The following is a 20542-nucleotide window of genomic DNA, read 5'->3' as shown; positions in this document are numbered from 1 at the left end:
CTCTGGAAGATGGTAAAGGACAGGGAATCCTGGAGTGGTGCAGTCTATGAGGTCGCAAAGAGTCAGACATGACTGAGTGACTGAACAATGCTGATGACTCTCTGCCCCCAGAGTAGGCCTGATTGTCTTAAGGCTAATCTCAATTCTTTTGGCCAATGATTCTGCCAGGAATGGGTATGTGGTCCAGTTCTCGTCAGTGAGGTACCAAGAGAGGTTTCTTGGAGACTTCTGAAAAGGTCCTTCCTAGATCTTAAAAGAACCACAAGAAGTCCCCATGGCTCCCAAATTAACAAGAGAGCATAAAATGCAAATAGCCATGGACAGCCATCACATAGCCAGAAGGAAACTAGACTGAATGATAGAGCAAAGACAAAGATGGAAGAACTGGTTCTCTGATGACAAAACCAGGGCACTGGACCAACCAGACCTGAAGCTCAGCTTTATTCTTAGCAATCGTTTTAAGGAGAGTTAACACACTTATTTAATGCTTCAGTCTGAATTAGCTACTCTGTCCTCTCCAGTCAAAACTTTCAGAAATATTTGGTTATCTTCTGCACAAGGCTAAACTATTTGATAAGAGCTTATACTTATCTTGTTTATCTCTAAAACTTAGGTACTGAGTACCTTGCCTGGCACATGAAAAACATTTAACATATACTGGTTTGGAATACAGTACTTGCTTTCTTGATGTTTCTTTTCTGAAAATTCCTAAAAATATTTACTTAATGTAAATGAGACATCTGGTAATAATAAGCCATATTAAAATTCCAAGGCACATTAGGCATCTTCTCAATTGAATTATGATATATTAAATATTATAGTTATTTGCTTTGCTTTCTGGGGGCACATAGAGGAGAATAAAGATAATAAATGGAGTATCCACATTATATTTATATGGATTTTTATTTTAAAACACCACCATCTGGGATTATTACAAATTCAGGTCAGACTGTTTATAGAGAAATTGTTTTGATTTTCAGACATTCAACATCATAATTTAAGAAGTACAAATTAAAGCAAAGATATGACACTCTTTCATCTATCAAATGGACAAGCAAATAGAGAACATTCAGTATTAAAAATGGTGTGGGGAAATAGGAATTTTTCCATGCCACTGAAAGTGAAAATTAGCACAGTCTTTTCAGAAAAGAGTCCCATACAGCATATAGATATCAGCTCAGTTCAGTCACTCAGTTGTATCCAACTCTTTGCAACTCCATGGACTGCAGCACACCAGGCCTCCCTGTCCATCACCAACTCCCAGAGTTTACTCAAACTCATGTCCATTTAGTCGGTGATGCTATCCAACTGTCTCATCCTCTGTCGTCCCCTTCTCCTCCCGCCTTCAATCTTTCCCAGCATCAGGGTCTTTTCAAATGAGTCAGTTCTTCACATCATATAGATATAGATGCAGGGGAAATACTTGCAAGCATATAGCACAAATTTTTTAAACTGTGTACTTCTGGGGAGTAGGATTAGAGATTGGGGAATTTTGCCTTAGTTATTTCTACACTGTTCAATTACAGAAGAATTAGTATGTATTAAAGAATTAATTGATGCTTTCAAATTGTGGTGCTAGAGAAGACTCTTGAGAGCCCCTTGGACTGCAGGAGATCAAACCGCCAATCCTATAGAAAATCAACCCTGAATATTCGTTGAAAGGACTGATTCTGAAGCTGAAGTTCCAATACTTTGGCCACCTGATGGGGCGAGCCGACTCAACTGAAAAGACCCTGATGCTGGGAAAGACTGAGGGCAAGAGAAGAGGGTGACAGAGGATGAGATGGTTGGATGACATCACTGACTCAATGGACATGAGTTGGAACAAACTGTGGGGGATACTGGAGGACAGGAAAGCCTGGCATGCTGCAGTTCATGGGGTCACAAAGAGTCGACACGACTCAGTGACTGAACAACAACGAACCAATTGCCTGTTATAAAACAATAAAAGAGAGTTATGAGAAATATCTAGAAGAAAAAAAAAATTCAAGAAGGTAAGTAGCATGGGCTTTAGAATTGGCCAGATCTGAACTCAAGTCTCCATTTTGCTGTGAGAATTATAAGATTATCTGCAAGTTACTTTCTAAATCTGAGTAGAGTAGACTCATAAACAATGTGGGGATTAGAAACAGATCCTCCCCACAGTTGAAAATTTGTGTATAGTTTATAGTTTGCCCCCTGTATCTATGGTCCTTTGGCATCCAATCATAAATTGGATAATACTGTAGTATTTACTATCGGAAAAATCTACGTAAGTGGACCCACAAAGTTCAAACCATGTTGTTCAAGTGTCAACTGTACATTTTTTAAAAGTATAGATAAAAATATCAAGTTAAAAATACTATCCCATCAGGTTGTCTTAAAGAGTAATGCACCAACTTGTAAAATGTCTATTAGCACAACACTAGGTGCTGCACTCAATATGCCAGCAAATTTGGAAAACTCAGCAGTGGCCACAGGACTGGAAAAGGTCAGTTCTCATTCCAATCCCAAAGAAAGGCAACACCAAAGAATGCTCAAACTACCATACAACTGCTCATCTCACACACTAGTGAAGTCATGCTCAAAATTCTCCAAGCCAGGCTTCAGCAATACGTGAACCGTGAACTTCCAGATGTTCAAGCTGGTTTTAGAAAAGGCAGAGGAACCAGAGATCAAATTGCCAACATCCGCTGGATCATAGAAAAAGCAAAAGAGTTCCAGAAAAACATCTATTTCTGCTTTTTTGACTATGCCAAAGCCTTTGACTGTGTGGATCACAATAAACTGAGGAAAATTCTTAAAGAGATGGGAATACCAGAACACCTAAGCTGTCTACTGAGAAACCTGTATGCAGGTCAGGAAGCAACAGTTAGAACTGGACATGGAACAACAGACTGGTTCCAAATAGGAAAAGGAGTACGTCAAGGCTGTATATTGTCACCCTGCTTATTTAACTTACATGCAGAGTACATCATGAGAAATGCTGGGCTGGAAGAAGCACAAGCTGGAATCAAGATTGCTGGGAGAACTATCAATAACCTCAGATATGCAGATGACACCACCCTTATGGCAGAAAGTGAAGAGGAACTCAAAAGCCTCTTGATGAAAGTGAAAGAGGAGAGTGAAAAAGTTGGCTTAAAGCTCAACATTCAGAAAACTAAAATCATGGCATCTGGTCCCATCACTTCATGGGAAATAGATGGGGAAATAGTGGAAACAGTGTCAGATTTTATTTTTCTGGGCTCCAAAATCACTACAGATGGTGATTGCATCCACAAAATTAAAAGATGCTCACTCCTTGGAAGGAAAGTTATGACCAACCTAGACAGCATATTTAAAAGCAGAGACATTACTTTGCCAACAAAGTTCTGTCTAGTCAAGGCTATGGTTTTTCCAGTAGTCATGTATGGGTGTGAGAGTTGGACGGTGAAGAAAGCTGATTGCCGAAGAATTGATGCTTTTGAACTGTGGTGTTGGAGAAGACTCTTGAGAGTCCCTTGGACTGCAAGGAGATCCAACCAGTCCATTCTAAAGGAGATCAATCCTGGGTGTTCATTGGAAGGACTGATGCTGAAGCTGAAACTCCAATACTTTGGCCACCTCATGCAAAGAGTTGACTCACTGGAAAAGACCCTAATGCTGGGAGGGATTGGGGGCCAGAGGAGAAGGGGATGACAGAGGATGAGATGGCTGGATGGCATCACCAACTCAATGGACATGGGTTTGGGTAGACTTCGGGAGTTGGTGATGGACAGGGAGGCCTGGCATGCTGCCATTCATGGGGTCGCAAAGAATCGGACACGATGAGTGACTGAACTGAACTGAACTGACTGAGGTGCTATTAATTTTTATTTTTAGCTTTTTGTTGAGACAGGCTTTGCTTATGACTTGTTTCATGTAGTTATCATAAAAAGGCTAAATAAATGAGTACCACTGTGACCCCAATTCACGAATAAGAAAAAATGATACATTTAAAATAATCTGTTAAAGAACCCCTAGTCAGTAAGAGGCAGACCCAGGATTCACAGCTAGGTAAGACTATCACCAAGGGCCACATTCTTGGTAACCATGCCTCAGGCCCTAAGTAAATTAAATGATGCTCCTGTTTCTTATTCTTTCATTTATGAGTGTTGATAACTAATCTTATGAAAGACAGGATTCACAACCTTAAAACATATCACTGTCATTAGATCAACAAAAAGTATTTTAGAGTTTGTTACCCAGAAAATTTCATTAGATAGAACATCTCTCCATGAATTTTGTATAATCAAGAAATTACCATATAATACAAACATGTCAAAGTTAAGAAACAAAGCTTGAAAATATATAGCTTTTGAGTGTTTTAGATAGTGGGTAAGTTCGAGAGACAGAAAAAAATTATACTTTTAAAAGGAAGAAAAACCTTTAATGCCCTGGTTACTTAGTGTATCTGGTTCTGTAAGCTGTGGGAAGCCCTGTAGAGGCCCTGGGGAGGCCACGCTATCCAACTGGAGGATGTAATGGAAACAATGGTTGTAACTGTAGCATTGGATTGTAAGACAAATCCACAGGTGGCTTCTCAAGTAACCCTGCAAATTGCCACCTCCTCTGTCCCAGATGAGAGATTTTATACCAAGATGGTGGTTAGCTGATGCCATTCGTCTAATTACATATATGTCTCCTTAGGGAAAGGAAAGTATTATTTAGAGAACCAGAGAAATCTTTACATTTCTTTCAGCATGGAAGTATAAGAAATGAAATTTTCCTGGTCTTTATAAAATGAATACTAAAGAGGAAAAGAAAACAGCAGTTTGATGCTTCAACTTTGAAAATTCAAGAAAATATGGGCAAGACAGATGGTCTATATATCCTTTAAGATTTGAATAAAAACAAAAAAAGAATACCTTTTATATCTAACATCCACAGAATTTATCATACAATGCCATGTCTCAAATGCACCTTACTCCATAAATCCTTTCCTTATTCTTAGCTGAAGGATGGCTCTTCTTCCCCTAAGCTTCAGTTCAGTTCAGTTCAGTCGCTCAGTCGTGTCTGACTCTCTGCGATCCCATGAATCACAGCACGCCAGGCCTCCCTGTCCATCACCAACTCCCGGAGTTCACTCAAACTCATGTCCACAGAGTCGGTGATGCCCCTAAGCTTACCTAACAGTTTATGTGAACCTCTTATATCACTTCCATCATCTCATTTGTATCTTAATTATGTATGTAAAGAATTGATCTCCCCAATGAGATAGAAAAATGCTTGAATCCAACATCTGTACCTCATTCATTTCCTTAGTCTAATTCATTTTTATATTCATCCTACGTTCTGTCTCATTTCTTCTAAAACATTTCTTCTGTTTTTAGTTATTGGTTTAGTCTGAGATAGCTCCATAAAGGAGGATTTGAAGTCAAAATCTAGATGGAGAGAAGAGACAGGTAAAAAGGAATTTGGAGTTGAAAGGGGTTAGCAAATAAAGTATTTACTTTTCTAGGACAGCCAAAGGTTACATAAGAGTTTTCATGCTTAAATGAAGCACAGAGCAAAACAATGAGGGTTCTGTTCTAAGAACAGAATGGCTCATATGTATAAATTACCCTGATCACTAGGAGCTTAAAAAACAGGAGTCAGTCAGAGATAGAAAGGGGAAAACAGGTCAGTAGGAGTGATTTCCAAAGTACAATCGCATCACGGTGGTTTGAAGACCATCTGGCTGATGGATAGCAGCCCACTAACACCCAAGATGATTCAGCTAATCTGGATGGCTGGGTGTTCCCTTCCCCTGTTGCTGATCTTCAGACCACCTGTCCAAAGCTGCCCGTTCAGCCAAGGCTGCTCAAAGAGAATAACCTTTCTCCATGAAGACTATGGTCAGAAGATTCCATAGTAAATTATGCTTTATAGATAAATGAAAGGAAAAGATAAGGCTCATGGTTCATACATTTAACATATTCTTTACCACCTCCCCCACCCCCCAACTCCAGAGTCACCAAAAAAGGACTGATAAGAAATGCTATTCAATATCTACTGAGAAGTCTCTTCCAAACCCTCTGAAAGTTTTAAACTTCTTCCACTGGGTTCCTCCAAGATCTTCTACATAAAGGGATGATAAATTTCATATTTTTTGTACTACTTTTTTTCATACTCACTAAATGTCTATAGTTTTTGCCAACTAGACACTGAGAACCTTGACAGTAGGAATTTATATTTTATTTAAAAGTAGGCTATCAATGAAAGTTAAATTAGTTAAGGACATTACTGTGGATTAGAAAAACACTTCTGGTCAGATAAAAGTGACATAGTGTTGTTTCTTTCCTCCTCTCCTTATTTAACATGACAAAGGAGCATATCAGCATTATACAATTGTTTTCTTTTTAAGATTTTACTAAGCAAAATTAATAATAAAAAAAACCCAGCAACTATACCTCTGATATAATTAAAAATTCTTTTTTCCCCCAAATTAAACTTAAGTTGGTTTAAATTTTGTCATCCCCATATTTCATAAATTCAATACTCCCTTCAAAAAAAACCCACAAAATGATATATCAGTTTCATTGCCAACCACCTAAGTTCACCAATATTTCTTTCTGCAAAGTCATGTTTGCTTGATGTGACAAATTAAATTTCCTTCTCCTATCCCCAGTTGTGACCATATTTTCAAGGCTATTCAGAATTCCAGAAAGGCAAAACACAATAAAAGATTAAATGGAAATTATGCTAATAGGATTCCCTGGGTAATCAACCTCTCCATTCTTTATGAAGTCTGTTCCATCTCACTTGGTATTCAAAAAAGCACAACTTCTGAAACAAAAGGAAAATGAAGGTTCTTTCTTTCTTTCTTCTATAAAGATCGTCTAAAAGATTCTGCCTGCCTTGTGGAGGAATGGAATAAACATCTTGACTCCCAAGTATACATGAGTCCTTGTAAATCTTAGGAGACAATATAGCAGTAACTTCCTAATTGGGTTTCTCACGTCAAGACACTTTTGACTTTGCTATTAGACTAAGCTGGAGTAGAGCCCTGATCAGACTATTTCATTATTCGAAACACCTTCAACAGCTCCAAGTATCTAATGCATAACATCCAGTCCTTCTGAGATTTAAATTCAAGCCTCTCTCATTTGATCTCAATTTATTTTTTCAATTCCATCCTCTATTACTCCTTTTCACATACCTTTTGTATTCTTCTCCCCTTCACACCCTGATTTTTCTTATTTCTGGGCTTTTGTTTGTGCTGTTCCTACATTCTTATCTAACCATATTCATATTTTTAAATTCAATATATCCATCAGAAATAGCTGTTCTCCTACCAGGAGAACATCTTCTGGTATTCATCTTCTGTGAACTCCTCCTAAAACTTTATCTTTTAGGACACCTTATTTTAGTAACATACATGTGTTACTTCCCATGTTAGACCACAAGTTCTCTGAGTCTAGAGACTTGTGCAATTAATTCTTTTATGTTCTACAAAGTAGGTATTTGGCAAGTAATGGCAGAATGAATTGAATCGGTAAGAAGTAAGTACGCAACACTAAAATGAAGCATCAAGGATATAGTAGAAAAGCCATTCACTTATTCTACAAATATTTATTAAGCAAGTCCTACATGTTAAGCACTGAGGATTCAGTGATCAGGAAGACAATAAGCCTGGCCCTAGAAAAGAATACAATTTAGTGCAGTCTTTACAGTCCTACATTATTATAATAAAACATACTGATAACAAGGGAAGGAAAAGTGACAGAATCCTAATTGATAAACCCATTTAGAAATGGGTCCCTCTTTTTCTATACGCTCAAGTGATGTCACATAAAGAAAAAGGGGAAATTTTTACTTTTTAAATGAATCATGAGTGCTACTTAACTATGAAGGGGACAGTGTGGGATGAAGTTGGTCATAAGAACAGTATCTCATGTTTTTGAGCACTTGCATTTCAGGTGCTCTGTTTATTAATCTATGTACATTATTTTATTCATTTTAAGTCATAGAAAACTTGGAAGAGAATTCAAAACAGCGATTCTCCAAGGACTGATGAATTAATAAGGTCAATGAATGAATAAAGGTTATTAATTAATAAAGAGGAAGTGGGAACACAACCTAGGTAGAAACAACAGGAGCAAAAGCATAAGGGGGGAAAATTCAACACATGTATATGTGGAGTGCCTGGCAGCGGCACTCACACTAGTGAGAAAAGAAGGGTGTTTAGTGGAGGCAAGTATAAAGCCTTAATTCTAACCTTGAAGCAAAGACTTTGAAATACAGCTCTGATAAGCAAGAAATGGGTATTAAAAATATTTGACCAAGAAGACAAATACAAGAAGAAAAGAAATCCTACATTAAATGTAACTGCTGGAAACCAAAGATGCCGGAGGCTGAGAGTCCTGCTAGAGGCCTGTGCAATACAAGTACAGCCACACTATGGTAAGTTCTTAGTGTGTGCCAAGAACAGTGCTACGAGTTTTATAAACATTATTCAGCTCTTCTAAGAAATCTAGAAAATTATTACTATCGAATGCCTGTTAAAAGTAAAGAAACACAAGCTTATTGAGCTTAAGGTTCAAGTTCATTCTGCTAGTGAATGTCAAAGCAACGATTAGGGTTCAAATCTATCAACTTCCAAGTTTATGTTCTTAATCACTTCTGTAAGTGCCCAAACAATATTACAACTGCCAAAAGTAGAGCAGCAGAAATGCTAATAATCCCTTACATATGTATAGAGCTGTGTGGATTATAAAAAACTTTTACCTACATTTAGAACTCAATCCTCATAGCTACCTGTTGACACAGGCAGGGAAGGCTATTAATCTGCTTTACAGAAAAAGGCAGACTTTGAGAGGTTAAGTATCTTCATGGAGGTCAGAAGCCCAGCAGATGATTGGAAGAACTGAAACAAGAACTCATGTTTTCTTGTTCAGTATTCAACCAGCACTCTTGTTCACTCTGCTAGCACACAACTGTAGGAAGCGATTTTGTTCTCTGCTATAGTCTTGGTGTCTAGAACAGTCCTTGAGACATAATAAGAGCTCAATAAATATTTGTTCAATAAAAGAACAAATATGAGGTGCCATCAGAGTTTAATAAAAGTGCTATACAATTATGTGGAATTATGATGTCAGTTTCAAATTCACAATCATATGGTTGTACTTCATCTCTTTGGTTAAATGGGCTGGTTCTCTCAACAATATATCAGATATGAATTATGCTTAAGTACTTACTAGATGCAAAGAAAAATGGCACAATGAGGGGGTACCCAAGTGAATGGAAGGGATAAAGAAGTGTTACAGACCAGAGCAGTCCTACATAGTACCACAGATACCACCTGCAGGGTGGGTGTCACTCAGAATTTGGTGACAGTTATCAGAGGTCAAAAGTCCAGAAAGAACTCGAACTTTAATAAAGTTAAATAAATAAATATTTATAAATAAATACAATAAACAACACAAGTATCACACAGCATATTCTTTTAGAGAAAAGAATTATTATTTACTAACAAAGTTAAATATCTAATATGATTTATTTTGGAAAATTAAATGCAAATAATGGCATATTCAAATTTAAGAATTGTGATAAGGCTCTTGAAACTTAACACTGGTATTATTTATATTTTATACATATTTTTGGTCTTTATTCAAAAATAAAATGAATATTTAAAATTTTCAGAATACAAGTTATTTTTCTGACTTATTATTGATTCTGCTATGTATAAATAAAAGTAAAAAGTATTTTTCTAAACAGGTAATTGAATAATGAGAATAATTTCTGTGGTTAGCACAATTTAGAAAAGGAAAACAGTAGCTAATATTGAATAATGCATTTAAATTTTATAATAGTTAGTTCACCTTTATTGAGTGTTTACTTTGTGCCATGAGCAGTACTAAATGCTTTATATACATTACTTCCTTACTCTCTGCAAATCTATGAAGGTTTGGTAGTAACACTCCCAGGGACAGATGAGGAAACTAATGCTTAATAACAGCTGCCTCTGGCCATATGGGTATGCTACACAGCCTCTCTAGACCCCAGTTTCTTCTTCTATAAAGTGGAAATAATAATACTATCTCTCAGAGGTATGAATGTAAACAGGACTTGGGGCAATGCATTCAAGATAGTGTTTAACTTATGTTCAATCATCCTCTTCTAAGTGGCTGCCCTGTCAACAGGAAGGCAGCAGAAACCATTTGGGTGGGAATAAACTAGAGAAAATACACAGCTAATATTAGAAGTCATTTCTGACAGAAAGAAAACAAAAGAAACCAGAGACCCCAGAAATGGTCCTCTCAAATTAAATGTTGACACCAACACTATACCTTTACTCATTCTGAAATATAGGAGCTGGATCTCACAGTAGCTTTACAATTTGACGACAGACCAGTTTCCTTGATCATTGTACTGAGAAAAAGTTTGGGCAATAAATGAAATATTCAGTTCCAAGGGGATGCTATTTTGACGGGAAAATTTGTAACTAACAATATTATAGGAAAAATTATTCTAAAGTATTAACCTCCTCCCATGTTAAAAAAAGGACTTAGATGACATTCTGTAAACACAAATGAATTAGGAACTAAGTACTAACATTTATTGGGTAGCTACCATGGGTCGGGAAGATCTGCTGGAGAAGGGATAGGCTACCCACTCCAGTATTCTTGGGCTTCCCTAGTGGCTTAGCTGGTAAAGAATATGCCTGCAATGCGGGAGACCTAGATTTGATCCCTGGGTTGGGAAGATGTCCTGGAGAAGGGAAAGGCTACCCACTCCAGTATTCTGGCCTGGAGAATTCCGCAGACTGTATAGTCCATGGGGTTGCAAAGAGTTGGACACAACTCATCCACTTTCACTTCACTTCACCCTGTACCTGGCACAAGATATCTACAGATAGATATAGATACTGTCTCCTCTCTCTCTTATTTATTCTTAACCTTATGAAGTACAAGAAGTTACTGTAACCACTCAAGTTTACCTGTCCAGTGTCACAAGACTGAGTGATTAACACACACACACAACATCCAAAACATCAACAGTCAGCTCTCTTGTCTTTGCTTCCAACACCAACACCTCATCTAACTGCGATTAGGTCTTGCCTGGGCTTCCGCTGTCTGAGTGTGTGTCTGCTGCCTAGCGTGTTACTTTTACCTTCTTATAGTCCATTCTCTACCTGGTAGACTGTGTATCAGGTCACCTCACACCCTGTTAAAAAATACCCAATGGCTTCTACTGCACACAGACTAAAACCTGAGCTTCTGACTCTGACTCACCAAACTCTTCTCTCCCTCCCACCTCACATTCCCTCCCTTTCATCCTAGCCCACCACTCCCCAGGCTCCCAATGTACCTCTAGCTCATTCTCACTTGAGAGTTATTTTTGTTCCCTCTGCAGAGAAAGCTCTTCCTCCTAATTTTTGCCTGTCTGGCTCCTTCTTATCATTTTGATTTTGTTTAAATTTCACCTTGTCTATGCAGCTTTCCCTATAACCAATCAAAGTGGTTACAAGCCACATTCCCCATTGTAATTTTAATTATCTGCAAGACACTGAACACTACCTGATAATTCTCTAAGTTTATTTATGTATTTGCTAGCTAATCTTCTCATTGGAATGTAAGCTGAACCACAGCAGGAAGCCTTATCTGTTTGATTCATAACTAGACATTTAATACCCCTAAGAGTACCTGACATGTAATATGCACTCATTGAATGAATATTTGTTGAATGGAAAGAATGAGCATTATACAATCAAATATTTACTAAAAGGGACACTATTCATACAGTTCATTTTGTTATGGAAGCAAAGGAAAAAGTATGGAAAGATACTAAACAGTAAATATTAACTTCCTCAAGGAAGTGAGGAAAGAAAATCAAATTTTCTAACACTGCATTGTTTGATTAGATATAATAAATATGCATTGTGGGAATTAAAAATAATTAGTTCAGTTCAGTCTTTCAGTCGTGTCTGACTCTTTGTGACCCCATTAACTGCAACATGAACCAGGCCTCCCTGTTCATCCAAAACTCCCGGAGTCTACCCAAACCCAAGTCCATTGAGTCGGTAAAGACATCCAACCGTCTCATCCTCTGTCATCCCCTTCTCCTGCCCTCAGTCTTTCTTAGCATCAGGGTTTTTCAAATGAGTCAGCTTTTCGCATTATGTGGCCAAAGTATTGGAGCTTCAGCTTCAACATCAGTCCTTCCAATGAACACCCAGGACTGATCTCCTTTAGGATGGACTGGTTGGATCTCCTTGCAGTCCAAGGGACTCTCAAGAGTCTTCTCCAGCACCACAGTTCAAAAGCATCAATTCTTCAGCGATCAGCTTTCTTCACAGTCCAACTCTCACTTCCATACATGACCACTGGAAAAACCATAGCTTTGACTAGACGGACCTTTGCTGGCAAAGTAATGTCTCTGCTTTTTAATATGCTATCTAGGTCACTTTATGGCAAATAGATGGCGAAAAAGAGGAAGCAGTGGCAGACTTTATTTTCTTTGGCTCCAAAATCACTGCTGATGGTGACTGCAGCCACGAAATTAAAAGATGCTTGCTCCTCGGAAGAAAAGCTATGACCAACCTTCTTCTTCTTCTTTCAATCGCTCAGTTGTGTCCGACTCTTTGCGACCCCATGAATCACAGCACGCCAGGCCTCCCTGTCCATCACCAACTCCTGGGGTTCACTCAAACTCATGTCCATCGAGTCGGTGATGCCATCCAGCCATCTCATCCTCTGTCGTCCCCTTCTCCTCCTGCCCCCAATCCCTCCCAGCATCAGAATCTTTTCCAGGGAGTCAACTCGTCGCATGAGGTGGCCAAAGTATTGGAGTTTCAGGTTTAGCATCAGTCCTTCAAATGAACACCCAGGATTGATCTCCTTTAGAATGGACTGGTTGGATCTCCTTGCAGTCCAAGGGAATCTCAAGAGTCTTCTCCAACACCACAGTCCAAAAGCATCAATTCTTTGGCACTCAGTTTTCTTTATAGTCCAACACTCACATCCATACATGACTACTGGAAAAACCATAGCCTTGACTAGATGGACCTTTGTTGACAAAGTAATGTCTCTGCTTTTTAATGTTAATAAGTAAAAAATGAGAAGAGTATGTAATGTTCTCTCAGCAGGGAATCTCTTACCTGATTAATCTATATATCTATCTATCCATCCATCCATTAATCTCTAGAAGCAGATCACTATGTTAGCAATCTTGAAGTATTAGTAATTTCTTCATTAATAGATGAAAGTATTTAAAGACACCCAAAATCATAGTATTAGAGAGTTTTGAAACCATAAAGAAAGGTACAATACAGTCATTAAAAAAGAGAATTTTCTAATAAATTCTGAAATCCTTAATTAGGACAAACTGCATATCTAGAATGAAACTTCAGGAATTTTGAGGAAGGCAGTACTCATATGATTAAGTTCTAATGTGTTTTTTTAAAACATTGAATTATATTACTTAACAATTATACCTCAAATACTTAGTATTTTAACTAGGGAAACTCCCCAGCTAATAAACTCTGAGTTTGGAATACCAGATACTGAAAATCCATGTAATTCATTCACTAAGAGCTAATCAGGAGTTATCTTACCTCAATAGAAGTTGGGGAACTTGATGGTAATGGAAAGGGAGTAACAGCCATCTGATTGACTGCATCCTCATTTCTGTGAACGTTAAAATAGGCAGAATCAATACACAGCAAATGCTAAGTTCTTGGCTCAAATTAGAATCGTTTCCTCAGTTCTCAGTTGAAAATGCACACACAGCACTACAGAATTTTTTAAAATGTAAATATACACTGGTTTCAAGCATGCAAAGCCATTAGGCACAAACTCAAGGGAAACTAAGATACAATTATTAGTGACAAAGAATGATGATGCTAGAAGTTGGCCAACTTCTGCTTGGTAAGTCAGGTGCTGCAGAGGATACTTTTGGAAAGGTACCAACTCTTTCAACACTGAGGAGTATAAAATTTTCATCTGGGCGGGTGTAATCTCTGGGCCCCATTAATGTCTAGAGAATTTTGTTCTTTGAACTGGAAAGGTTCCCAGCCTCCTCACTTGGCTCCTGGCTTTGTTCTGCCATATGAAGGATGATGGGATGTATATGACAGTCCTTGCATGGGCAGACTGTGTGAGGAGGAGTAACGGATGGGGAGAACAGAGATCTAGACAGACGATGCTTTGTGGGTTAAGTTCATTCTACTCCTCATTACCCTAATTGGAGCAGAGGAGGTGGGAGATGAAACTTCATTATTGGGGGTTAGGAACAGAACAACTCCTAGAATACCAGTTCTGATGGTTTGGGCTTACTTCCACTACATTACTAGAAATGGTATGTAGACAGCGATTCTGTAGGAGATCTATCCTTTACTGTTTATTCACTTCACAGGACCAAAATAATTATCTTAAGATTTATGTGAACTTTAGGTTTCACAATATAAAACAAAGAGACTCTTTACTGGTGTGCAAAGATCTAAGACTGTTCACAGATCTCCATGTCCGGTGTACAGGTAACAGCCACTGCCTGATTTAGGAGGGCACTCAAATGCACTCTTCACATTTTTTATGTCTCACCAATTGGAAAAAGATCCATTGGTCAATGTCATTCCTACTTTGAGGCTTTAATCACATCACTGCCTTTACCTGAAATGCCTTTCTTTATATTAAATTTATACCCTACTCATCCTTCTCAATAATTTCAACTATGTTTATTTCCCTTAATTAAAAGACTATATATTGATGTCCTCCAAATTCACATTTAGCTTGGATATTTTTCTGTACCTAGGATCTGCAAACACAACACCTACATTATATTCCACTAGAGGTCTTAGAAACATTTTAAATAAAACAAGAGTTCTTTATCCCACTCAGTTCTCAAAGGATTCCATAGTCAACTTCCTCCCCACCTTAGTAGATATCAACAATATTCACCCAGTTGTTTAACCAGGAACCTAAAGTCATTCTTGAACACTCTCACCCCTCAACTGTATATCCAATCCATCCAGATGTCTTATTGATTCAACCTTTAAAATATATCTTGAATGTTTGCATTTCTTTCCATCCTATCCTAGTACAAGTTACCAGCATTTCTTTTCTGAATTAAAGTAAAAACCTATTTGGTCTCCTTATTTATACTCTTAATTCTCTGTCCATTTGTCACCCGGCACTTATTATGGTTCTAAAATATAAATCTGATTATATTTCTACCCCCTGCTTAAGATCTTCCTAGGATTCCTTAATGCATGAGGAGCAAGCCCAACACTCAGGGAAGTCACCAGGCCTTGAGGGATCTGGCCCCAGCCCCCCCCTTTGAAAGTGTCCTGTTCTTACTTCTCCTTCCTCACTCTGCTCAAACCCAGCTACACAGGCCTTCGTTCCATTTCTCAGCTGAGCCAAGCTCCATCCACCTCATGGCCTTTTCTCTTCTCCTTTTTTGTTCTGAATGCTTGGCACCCAAATCCTTTGTCCGATTTTTTATTTCTCTTTCATAGGTCACAATAAATGTAATTTCTGGAAACAAGCATTCCGTGACTTCCACTATATGCTTGTAGCACCTATCTATAGTCCTAGATCTGTTTACTTTCACAGTTAACTCAACTGGTTTGCATGCACATTCGTTTCAAATCTGTCTTCCCCTTAAACGGTAAGCACTCCAAGGACGGGACTCATATCCTTCCTACTATCATCTAAGGCAAATACCGCACCTGGCAAACTGTTTGTACAGTAAGTCCCCTACATGTAAATGAGTACTGTTCCGAGAACACATTCATTAAGTCCAATTTGTTTGTAAGTTCAACAAAGCCTAGGTACCCAACTAACATAATAGGCTATATAATACTGTATTGTAATAGGTTTATAATACTTTTCATAAGAATACTATATAAAAAAACACAAAAATAAAGAAAATACGTTTAATCTTACAGTACAGCACCTTGAAAAGTACAGTAATACAGTACAATAGCTGCCATACAGGGGCTGGAATCAAGTGAACAGGCAAGAAGAGCTACTACTAGAGGAGGGAGAGGAGACGGGAGATGGTAAAGCTGAAGGATCATCAGCAATAGGAGACAGAGGGCAAGCTGCAGTTTCACTCACGGCTGACAGTGATGGAAAGCATATTTACATCTTTGAAAGTTTGCAACTTGAAGATTCTTATGTAGGGGACTTACTAAACACAGTTATTCTAAGGGACTTCCCTAGTGGTCAAGTGGATAACACTGCACTCCCAATGAAGGAGGCCCAGTTTGATCCTGGGAACTAAGATGCCAAATATTGCAAATAGGCTGGCATGATGCAGCCAATGAGCCTGCATGCTATAACCAGAGAAAGCCCATGCACTGTAACTAGAGAAGCTTGTGCACTTTAATGAAGACCCAGTGCAGTCAAAATAAAAAATAAAATAAATAATGTAACGATCACTCATTTCAATAAGGAGACGGAAGTAGTTTCAGTTCTAGAACTACCACTGACCTTAGGATTTTGGGGAAATCACTTCTAAGAAAATCAGTTTCCTGACCTCTTAAGTAAGTAGGTTGAACTGTAAAACTTCTAAGCTGATAAAAATTCTTTTGGAATAAGGCAGAACATACATAAAGAGAAGAGGTCTAGGTCCCATTTCTTGCTTTCATAAGTCAGTCAGTTCAGTCGTGTCCAACTCTTTGTGACCCCATGGACTACAGCACGCCAGGCCTCCCTGTTCATCACCAATTCCCAGAGTTTACTCAAACTCATGTCCATTGAGTTGGGCTTTAACCTTTTAAAATTCTTGAATTACCTAGCACACCAACCAAACCAAAGCAAAAGGGAGAAAACTAAAATCACAAAGTGATACAGAGCATGAAGATTATGTCTATTTCTTCTGACAGCATTACAGATGCCTTAAGCATGCACTATTATGTTAAGAGATGGCTGTTGTTTTTCAGGGAGTACAATCCATTCCTCAGCAGTTTTCTCATACACAGAAGAAGCAATCAGTTACCCCTGGGTAAGTAATAGCATTTTCCCAAAGGTGATTTCCTTTCCCACTCAGTTTCCCCCATGGAATAACACAATAGAGCTCAGCTCTAGCTTAGAACTGAAAGCCAACAGGACATGTCTGCTCCAGATTTAGAGCCCATGGGGCAGAGTGTATTTGGCAGTAATTAAGCAGATGGCCTTTCATATCTCTTTCAAAGGTTACAGGCATTAAAAATATAGCTGCACATAAGTTTTTATTGAGAAATAATGATTAACTGGACCAAGTTATCACTTCATAATTTAATAATTCCCCCCAAAATAGTATGATTTTAATGGTTTTTAAAGTCCATATTAATTTTTTTAAACTTCACAGAATAGAAAACTTCAGTGCAGAGAGGAAAGCTGCTATAAGAAGTTACAGTTCATAATCCTTTACAATCCACTCATGAGTGAGTGTTCACAGACATTGTCATCAAGGCAGCAATTTTTTTTAGTTGGAGTATAATTGCTTTGTGTGTGTTGGCCGCTTAGCCGTGTCTGACTCTTTGCAATCCTATGAACTGTGGCCCGCCAGGCCCCTCTGTCCATGAGATTCTCCAGGCAAGAATATTGGAGAAGGTTGCTATACCCTCTTCCAGGGGATCTTCCCCACCCAGAGATGGAACCCATGTCTCCTGCATTGCAGGCAGATTCTTTACCATCTGAGCCATAGGGAAGTCCCTAATAATAACAATTGCTTTACAATGTTATATTAGTTTTTGCTGTACAACAATGCAAATCAGCTATATATGTGTATGTGTGTATATATATATATAGATATATACATATATCCCCTCCCTCTTCAGCCTCCCTCCCACTGCCCCCATCTCACCCCTCTATGTCATCACAGAGCACGGAGCTGAGCTCCCTGTTCTCTACAGCAGCTTCCCACTAGCTAGCTATTTTACACACCGTAGTGTATTCACGTCACTCTCATCCTCTCAATTTATCCTACCCTCCCCTTCTCCCTCTGGTGTCCACAAACCTGTTCTCTACAGCTGCGTCTCTATTCCTGTCCTGCAAATAGGTTCATCAGTACCATTTTTCTGGATTCCATATATATGTATTAATATATGATACTTGTTTTTCTCTTTCTGACTTACTCCACTCTGTATGACAGACAAGACAACAGTTTTAAAGAGAAAGAAGTGGGAAGAGGGAAACTAAAGGAGAGAAAGCAGTTATGCTTCACAAGGGCAGTTAGCTTGAAAGACTTCTGGGGATCCTCTGACCTCTCATAGTCCATGATTCACAAGGAATGAAATCTGTTTGTTTCATAATTAACTTTTCATTTTCAGTATAACCAACACAAATTTCTTACATCTTGGTATCCCATACAGCACACAATCAGAAACTGTAGTTGAAATTATTTGCTGGTATTTGCATTTTTTATTTTGCATGATTTGTATCTTTTTAAAAGTCTATTTTATTGAAGCATAGTTGATTTACAATGTTGTATGAATTTCTACTACAAAGTGATACAGTTATATGAATATGGTTATTCATAGAAGTTTCTCAAAAAACTAAAAACAGAGTTGCCATATAATCCTGCAATCCCACTCCTGGGCATATATCCAGAGGGGAGATTATATATATGTATATATATACAATATAGATATATATACATTCTTCTCCATATTCTTTTCTATTATATTATTCTATGATATTTCTATTATCATAGAATATTGAATATAGTTCCTTGTGCTATATATTAGGACTTGATTGTTTATTCTCCATATAATACCTTGCATCTGCGAATCCCAAACTCCCAATCCATCTCTCTCCAAAGCCCTCTCCCCTTGGCCACCATAAGTCTGTTCTCTGTGTCTGTGAGTCTGTTTCTGCTTTGTAGATAAGTTCATTTGAGTTATATTTTAGATTCCACATATAAGTGATCTCAGCTTGGTATTCGTCTTTTTCTTTCTGACTTCATTTAGAATGTAATCTCTAGGTCCATCCATGTTGTTCCAAATGACATTATTTCATCCTTTTTGATGACTGAGTAATACTCCATTGTATAAATGTTCTTTATTCATTTATCCATAAATGGATATTTAGGTTGTTTCCATGTCTTGGCTATTGTAAGTAGTGCTACAATGAACTCTGGGGTGCATTCATCTTTTTGAATTATAGTTTTCTCTGGATACACACCAAGGAGTGGGATTGCAGGGTCATACAGCAACTCTATTTTTAGTTTTTTGAGGAGCTTCCATTCTGTTTTCTATAGTCGCTACACCAATTTACATTCCCTGTTGAGGATGTAACAGCTGTTGGCAGACAGACAGTGGATTTCTATCATGGATAAAAGTGAGATTCCAAGGTATGGAAGCCTATATAGGTATGCCCTTATCACTGGACTTGCCATGCTCTATTAAAATTATTTGTGCTATTCTCTCTCCTTTTTAAACACAGAGATAGAATCTTATTTCTTTATGTCCTCTTCTTGTAGCAGAATACCTAGGAAAGAGTAAGTATACTATAAATGTCTGTTGAGTAAAAGAGGTCTTAACAAGCCGGAAAAGATACGAAGCAGGACTATCAAAGGTGTGCCCTATGCTTTCCAAGCTTCCTCACCAATTAGTGATGATGTGTTGGCTTTGGTCAACCAGCAATTGGTACTTACCAAATTAATGAACATTTCTTGGGGTGTCTGCCAAACTCTCAGTGATTCCATGGATGGTCTATACTAGGTAACATGAACAGTTGGCCTCACCTTCAGTGGATTTAAGAAGCAGATATCTGTCTCATTTTAAGCAGATCAGATTCTCTCTTCCAGGGACTGAAAATTTAGAACAGACTCAAAGAGACTCAAGAGTGTGGTATCTAGACAATGCCAACGGAGATAGTTAAGACTAAACAATGAGGTTAGAATTTTCTTCTGGTGATGTCTCTGGAGTTGCCCTGGTTCCTTCTCTTCAGAGTTTTAGCTGCATGACTTATTCTTAATGTATTCTTACAATACATTCTCCTTTTAATTTAAGCTGGCTAGAGTTTAATTGATTGCAGCTCAACAATATAGCTCTGAATTTATTTTGAATATATTCATTGGTTTATTTAACAAATATAATTTATGTTATGAAAACAAAGATGAATAAAACATGATTCCTACCTTTGATGATGCTAGCAATTAGTGAAGAACACAGCTAAGTAAACAGATAATTATGACAGTGGAATTTCTATCTAGGGACTATCAATGTAGTTTTTCTCCAAAAGGATACTAGGAACATACCCAATTCAGATTTTTGTTTGCAAAATATATTTATATTTATGACAAAGACATATTCTGGATCCTGATTTCAATTCAATGCTGTTATAAAATATATTCATATTGGTAAAAATCATGCAGCATGTATTGGGCAGAATTCTAAGAGGTCTCCCAAGACTCCTGCCTTCTGGCTTACAGGATGTAAATAGGATGAATTTCACTTTCATGATTAGGTTATAGTACATAGCACTGATGACCTTAAGATAAGGCAGATTATCACGTTGGGTAAGACCTAATCACATGTCCCCTTTAAATTTGGAAATTTCACTTCTTGGAGCCTCATTGTCTTGGTCTCTAAAGTTAGTAGGTTGACCGACAAGAATTCTAAGGAATGTCA

General features: G+C 37.9%; 1 protein-coding gene across 4 annotated transcripts in view; it reads right to left on the bottom strand.

Annotated features, from left to right (window-relative positions):
* PATJ (PATJ crumbs cell polarity complex component) overlaps positions 1-20542 on the bottom strand; it is a 385356-nt gene that overhangs the window by 109449 nt on the left and 255365 nt on the right. For all 4 annotated transcript variants that reach the window (XM_055402500.2, XM_055402504.2, XM_055402503.2 and 1 more), the window contains exon 30: positions 13535-13607. In XM_055402500.2, coding sequence (XP_055258475.2) covers positions 13535-13607 — 73 coding nt within the window. The remainder of the gene's footprint in view (positions 1-13534; positions 13608-20542) is intronic.

This window comes from Moschus berezovskii, chromosome 4 (assembly GCF_049115385.1).
Source record: "Moschus berezovskii isolate FMDL1 chromosome 4, NW_MosBer_1.0, whole genome shotgun sequence".
Lineage (NCBI taxonomy): Eukaryota > Metazoa > Chordata > Mammalia > Artiodactyla > Moschidae > Moschus > Moschus berezovskii.
This window is presented reverse-complemented; position numbering and strand designations above follow the sequence as displayed.